General features: G+C 46.8%; 1 protein-coding gene across 3 annotated transcripts in view; it reads right to left on the reverse strand.

The window, feature by feature from the left end:
* The window catches only part of TGFBR1 (transforming growth factor beta receptor 1), a 56,229-nt gene extending 50,025 nt beyond the window's left edge, over positions 1-6,204 (reverse strand). For 2 of the 3 annotated variants that reach the window (XM_046023221.1, XM_046023220.1), the window contains exon 1: positions 6,045-6,204. In XM_046023221.1, coding sequence (XP_045879177.1) covers positions 6,045-6,129 — 85 coding nt within the window. In that variant the 5' untranslated portion in view covers positions 6,130-6,204. The remainder of the gene's footprint in view (positions 1-6,044) is intronic. The other variant, XM_046023222.1, reaches the window with a different exon arrangement.
* Positions 6,205-7,269: the final 1,065 nt, after the last annotated feature.

The raw sequence follows: 7,269 nt of genomic DNA on the forward strand, positions 1-7,269 counted from the left end.
CCTGGACTTAGTAACAAACGTAAGTTAAAAAAATCTTTTGGAATGGGGCACCTGGGTGATGCAGTCAGCTGAGAACTGACCCTGGGATTTGGTTCAGGTTGTGATCTCCACCCAGGTCATGAGATGGAGCCCCACGATGGGCTCCACACTTAGTGAGGAGTCTGCTTAGGATTCTCTCTCTCTCCCCCTCCTGCTTGTGCTCTCTCACATGCTCTCTCTCTCTTTCTCTCTCTCTAAAATAAATACATCTTTTAAAAATCCTTTTGGAAGGGGTGCCTGGGTGGCTCAGTGGGTTAAGCCTCTGCCTTCGGCTCAGGTCATGGTCTCAGGGTCCTGGGATCGAGCCCCACGTCGGGCTCTCTGCTTGGCAGGGCGCCTGCTTCCCCCTCCCCCTCTGCCTGCTTCTCTGCCTTCTTGTGATCTCTCTCTCTGTCAAATAAATAAACAAAACCAAAATAAAGAATGAAATGAAAAATAAAAATTCTTTTGGAAATTACCTGGTACATAAGTAAGAAGATATTGTGCTATTATACACTTATCACCCAAGGTTGGTTATGAGAATTAAATGACACAGGCAGACAGAATCCTGCCACATTTTTTTTTTTAAGATTTTATTTATTTATTTGAGAGGAAGAGAGAGCATGAAGCAGGGTGAGTGCAGAGGGGGAGGGAGAGAAAATCCCAAGCAGACTCTGCACTGAGCATGGAGCCCTACATGGTGCTCCTGCTCCATCTCACAACCAGGACATCATGATCTGAGTGAGCCCAAACCAAGAGTCGAGGTTTAACCCACTGAGACACCCAAGCTCCCCTGGCACATTCTTATATGTTCTTTCCAGACTGATAAAATGGTACATGGACCACTGAATCTTCAAGAAATGTCAAAGCAACCTGTATCCCCCTGCAAGTCATATATATATATTTTTTTAAGTTAGGAATCATTCTTTATAATGTGTATTCTCTTGGAATGCCAAAACAAGAGAGCAGTTTTTTTTTTTTTTTTTTTTTTTTTTTTTTTTTTTTTTGAGAGCAGTTTTATAAAAGGCCAGATCTGATCTATAAAATTGGACCCATTGAATCCAGACTTACTCTATTCTTACTCTTCATAATGTTTGAGAAAGTGTTTGTCTTAAAGCAAAAGCCGTACAAATCAACCAATCATAAGTCCAAATCAAAAAAGGGAACCATAAGAAACCTATCTGCATTACCTGGGCCAAAACTGTACAGCTAAAAATGGATCTATTTCAAAGTAGCAACAAACTTAATGTTTGTGAATAATGTTTGGATTTGATATTGAGAAAACTCAGTAAAGAAAGGCATTAATTATGCTAAGTATTGGGCTTAAGCTCGGTCAAGATAAACCATAATTTTTAAGAAAATTGCGAAAGTTTTCTCAAGCCAGTTCTATGGGACAAAGCATGAAAATCACTGAGAAACATGCAAGCATCTGCCCTCAATTCCACAAGCAGGAAGCAAAGATGTGACCCAATCACATGGTATTAAACCACAGTCCATCTGTTCAGAGAACTTGGATTATGTAAGCCCCAACCAAGAAAGAACAGCAAGAAGCAGGCAGTTTGTTGACATGTGCAGAGGGCTCTGTGGTTTGAAGAAACATGTTCTCACATCAAAAGGGCCATCCATAAAATAATGGCATTTTCAAAACCCCCGTCATTAGAAATGAACATATCTGATACACTACAAAGATACTACCTGAATGGTGCGGAGTTCAGATAAACTGTTTCAACAGGCCTAAAAAGAACCTTTCAGCAAAGGCCTACACATAAGCAGCCCTTCCCAGAGGAACAGATTTATCTCCCTCCCCATTACTTTGTTCATATCAGGTTCTTATTTAATTTCAACAACAGAGGAGATCATCTAAAATTCTAAACCTAGACCATGTAACTGCAAGGCCTTTCAATTACATCCATTTTAATTAAACCCCAGTTTCACCATCTTTTAAACTACTAAAGCCTACTCTTCTCAGTCAATAAGCTCTACACCAGGTCTTTTTATCATCAATATAAAAAAGATACTGACCTTCTCTTGAGGATTTTTAAACCACCACCACCACCACCACCACCCCTATCCGCCCACAGTCCATCAGAAGTCACTTTTCATAAGTTCTGTGAAATTCAAGATAACTTCACTTAGGTAAGTCACTCCATTAACCCTGCCCTCCCCCCTCCAAGTCCTTCATACCTTAAAGAGCACAGATTTGGAATGAGATAATCTAAATTCTTGTCTTAGTTCTGCCTGACCCTGAGAAATTCACCTAACCTCTGATGTTATTTTCTTCCCTTGTAAACTGAAGTGACTTAGAATTTTCACCAATCGAATGCCTACCCCTGGTGGGCGGCCCATAGTATTATTTTTCCCTTATTCATCCCACTTAGATTGCCTTTTTATTTTGTTTCCAGTCACAGATTACAGAGTTTTCAGAACCGGGGGAAAGAAATAGTGGTTAATACATCCAAAGCCCACAGTATAGAATAAGGAACTCAACTCTAAAGAGGAACTTGCCAGCCAGTCAATAAAACTTTTGGTTCTGCCCTGGAGTAGGCCTCACGACAGCTTACCATTCATCAAATCTCCCTCTCTGCCCACTTGAATTCTAGCTACCCTTCAAAGTCAGTTTAAGTCCTGAAGTGTCCAGAAAGCCTCCCCCAATCACATCAGCCTACATTAATCATTTCTCTCTTTGACTGCTGATGCCTTTCTGTAGGGGTGATATTAAAAATATTTAACAACTGGTTCCAAAATGGTACCAACCAACCAGAAAGGATGTCTGATCAATCAAAACACATGTGACCCAGTGGCAACTGCTGCTTGAACATCAGTCCTACCTATTACTGTCAATACAAAATAGCAATCTCAAACTCCAAAACAACTCTCATTTGGTCTTCAAGATCTCATGAATTAGGAAATGTGGGTACCATTTAGATTTTCTGCATAACTGGAGCTGAAGTTGGGACTAATAATCAAATCTAATAACCAACAGCTCTTTTGTCACATTACACAATTTTCCTATTATTATATACACAGAATGGTCAATTAATATTGCATAAACTGTACTCATATAAAACAGTATAAATACCAAAGAATGTTCAGTCAAATGAAACTCATCTAATCAACAAGCATATAAATGGAACAGAATATGTTCTGAGAACATAAAGGAAAGAAAAGACATACCTTTGCCCTCTGGAGACCTATAACACATTCACAAGTATAGATACATAACAGCAAAAGATGGTAGAAAGAAACAATCAAACTGTAACCCTAAGTGCTCTATAGTTCGGGGAAATAAAGAATTCAGGAACTAAACCAGTACATGAAGCCAGAACTGAGAACTTCTCTCCTCATACTTCCAAAGGGGACAAAATTAAGTATGTGGTTAAAAGGGGGGAAAAAAAATCAGGAGTCAGGGGAAAAACAGAAATTGTTGGAATTGAGGGCTTAGAGTAGTAGCAAGAAGTGAGATCTTTGGTTGAATACTCAGAGATGGCTCTAATCATAAACCACAAGTGCTTCTCTAAGTGTGAATACAAATGGAAAATCTTGTAAACCCTTTGTGAGGATGCCTGAGGAAGATTAGCTTGGCAATAGCCTATAGAAAAGCCTACATGAGAGAAACTGGAAAACAACTATATTTAAGAGTAACAGGCAGGACTAAACTGATGGCTGCATACAAAGAAAGGAAGAGACATTCAAGAGGCACTGATAAAAAGAAGAGTTGGGTTCTAGGTATGTTTTTCAAAGAAAAAACTCACATGATGGCAGGAAGGAAATCAGATTCTCACAAGGGATATAGATGTGTATATATATATACATATATATCTCACAAGGAATATATATGTAGACATACTAGTACAGTATTCATCTGTGTACTCGGGACAGGGAACCAATTTCCCTGGAGAAATCAATGTTAGAAAGAGGAGAAGCTAGGCAGAGAAACACAAAACTGATAGCCAGACAATAAGGAACAACTGCAAGGTCTTAAAAAGGAAGCCAAATTATAAATTTAAAAGTGCATTTGAGCTTCTTCAGAATGTATGAAAGATCAACATCAACATAACCAACAAGCATGGGCAGACCAGCTGAGGTAGTCTAGACTTAAGAATTATTACTCACCTGGACCAGCTTTGTATCATATACATGCCAGTGTAGTCCTAAGCTTCTCCCAAACATGGACTGAGCAATGTTCCTTATATCAATTAAGTCTAAAACTGTTACTTGAATACATGAACGCTTAGTGTGCCAGGCTAAGTGGAAAACAGTGAACTTAATGCCAATAGGTAACTATTGATTCTCCCACCTGTCCACATATTTACCTTGCCCCCAGTCCTTAGACCAGTGTCAAATATCCAGTTTCCTCTAACATAGGCCCAATATGAAGAGACTCCAGGAATGTGCTAGGAGTCAGAAGGAAGCCAACCTGATTTTCATATTGTAAGGGTAAAACTAAAAATTGAATAATAGGGGCGCCTGGGTGGCTCAGTGGGTTAAGCCGCTGCCTTCGGCTCAGGTCATGATCTCAGGGTCCTGAGATCGAGTCCCGCATCGGGCTCTCTGCTCAGCAGGGAGCCTGCTTCCCTCTCTCTCTCTCTGCCTGCCTCTCTATCTACTTGTGATCTCTCTCTGTCAAATAAAAAAAAATAAAAATAAAAATAAATAAAAAAAAAAATAAAGCACGCAGGTTTTGGAAACACTGAACTCTGGGTGCAAATCCTAACTCCAGTCCCTAGCAATTGAGTATTTAACCTGTTCCAAATTCAGTTTTCTCATCTATAAATGGGCCAAATGCCACTAACCCTGAGGGTTTTATCATAAGCGTTAGATAATGTACTCTGGTGTACTTTACGCATCTCATCACAGTAAACTCTTAACAGACAGCTACTGGCACTCTCATTCTTGAGCTTTTGTTTTTTTAAAACATCTGGTATTCATTTTAGAGACAGAAATGTGCTTTCACTGTAATTTAGTTTCTAACATTAAGGATCTATATTTCAGTTTCTAGTATTTTAGTCTGGATGCTAACAAAGTTTTTCACTGTTCTTTCCAGGGAGATTGGTTATGACCACGTACCCCACCCTGATTTAGTATTTTGGAAAACGGAGCAAACATTCTCCCTTGAAAGCCCACTACACTGAGACTACTGATTCAAACCACTGTCACTCAAGAAAAGGAACACTAGCGATATTCCTTCGAGGAAATAAAAGCATTTGATCAATTCACAGAGTCATCCCCATTCAAACATTCCAAACCCCGCAGAGTGAGCAAACGTTCAAGTTTCTACTACGAAAACAATCTGTAGCCTTCTGGTTACTGGATTCACTTCAACACTTCCCAGACGCACGAAAGAAGAAACATTCCCCACATCTTCGTGCCTCCTCCTCCTCACACAAAGCTTCGCGACTCCCCTTCCAAAGCCACCCCTGGCTGGAGAAGCAGCCCCTCTCAGCGGGTCGGGCCGGCGACCACAGCCAGGGCGGCCCTGTGACCCGGGGGTCTCCATCACACATCGCCCCCTCCCACCGTCCGGCAGTCTCAGAGTTCCTACCCCGCCCGGGAAGCCTCGGTCGACCCAACCCCGCCCCGGGCCCCAAGAGCCCCGGGCACCCTCCCGCTCGGGGGTGGGGGGTGCCCAGACAACGCCACACAGCGCCCCGGCTCCGCCAGGCCCGGCCAGCCGCACACCCTCTGGTCCTCGGTCCGCGCCCCCTCTTTCCCCAGAAGGCAGCCCAGTCCTCGGACCGCTCTACCCGACGCCACCTCCCCCAGAGGAGCCGGGAGCAGGGGCCGCCACCGGCTGCCGGGCACATCCACCCGCGCTCAGACACACGCCCCCGCCCCGCCCCGCCCGCGCTCCCTGCCAGCGGTTTGCGTGGCGGCCGCCAGGCCAGGCCAGTCCCGCCCCGGGCCGGCGCCGCCACCTGCGCCCCCTGCCCCGCGCCATGTTTGAGAAAGAGAGGGAGCGAGCCAGAGGCCGGGCCCGGCCCGCGCGCCCCGCAGCCGCCCGCCAGCCCCGTCGCGTTGCCGCTCACCCGTCGTCCCCGGGACCAGCGTCGCCGCCGCCGCCAGCACGAGGAGGAGCAGCCGGGGACGCGGAGCAGCGGCCGCCGCCTCCATGGTCCCGCCACCACCGCCTGTGGCCCGGTCCGGCCCGGCCGCCGCCTCGCCTTAACAAGCCTTGCCTCGCCCCACCTCCCGCCGCCGCGGCGGCCTCGCTCCGGCCCTTTGTAACTGCTCGGGGGCTGAGCGTCCATTGGCTGCCGGGCTCCCGCCGGCCCCGCCTCCCGGCCGTCTGCGAGCGGCCGAGCGGGACCCAGCCCGGAGCCCCGCCTACAGGCCCACTGGACAGCCAATCCGCAGCCGCGGGCGCCGGCCTCTGGTCACGCCTCCAGACTCCCCCGAGGGCAGTGCTGCCAGATCCCTGCCCCAGCCAGAGCCCTTCCCCGCTAGGAGGAGGCCGGTTAGAGGCACGGTGTAGCGAGCCCTGGCCTGGCCTAGGGTCCGGCCCCGGAGGTTTAGGGTTATGCGAGGGGTGTGTCTGGGTGTGAGTCGCTTTCGGAAAAAGGCTGTGGCCCTTCTAGGTTCTTTTCTTGTAGCCTTCTCCAAGATCGTAAGATCTAGTACTGACCCAATCCCAACCGAACCCCATTCACAGCCCGGCACCACCAATCCCCAACACGTTCACTCAGATCCGAGGCATCGTCACGGAGCCTTCAACTTCCACTTCTCAGATCCACGCCTCAACTTTAAACATCCCCTCAAAATCTTTCCTCAGTGCCTTCCCTATACGACTCAGTCTTCTGTTTCCTCCCGCTGTTAGTGTCTAACCCCAACCGAATTCCAGGCCCTGAAAGTCCTGAAATCCTGGCTTCAGACTTCATTCAGATCCTGAGCTCCGACACGCCCCCCAAATAGCCTCTCTCCTTCCTGAACAAAGAGCAGACCCAGAACGGGGTTCCAAATGACACTCCGTCCTTCTGACCTCTTCCTAATCCAGGTGGGAGAGGCGCCTGGGTGGCTCAGTGGGTTAAAGCCTCTGCCTTCCGCTCAGGTCATGATCCCAGTGTCCTGGGATGGAGCCCCACATCGGGCTCTCTGGTCCGCAGGGAGCCTGCTTCCTCCTCTCTCTCTCTGCCTACTTGTGATCTGTCAAATAAATAAATACAGGTGGGAAAGGGAAGGACCCCATCCTCACCCCCAAAGGACTAGGACTCCTCTTCTTAGCTCGCAGCACTCCTCCTTTGGCAGAGGGGGGAG

Source organism: Meles meles, chromosome 11, assembly GCF_922984935.1.
Source record: "Meles meles chromosome 11, mMelMel3.1 paternal haplotype, whole genome shotgun sequence".
NCBI lineage: Eukaryota > Metazoa > Chordata > Mammalia > Carnivora > Mustelidae > Meles > Meles meles.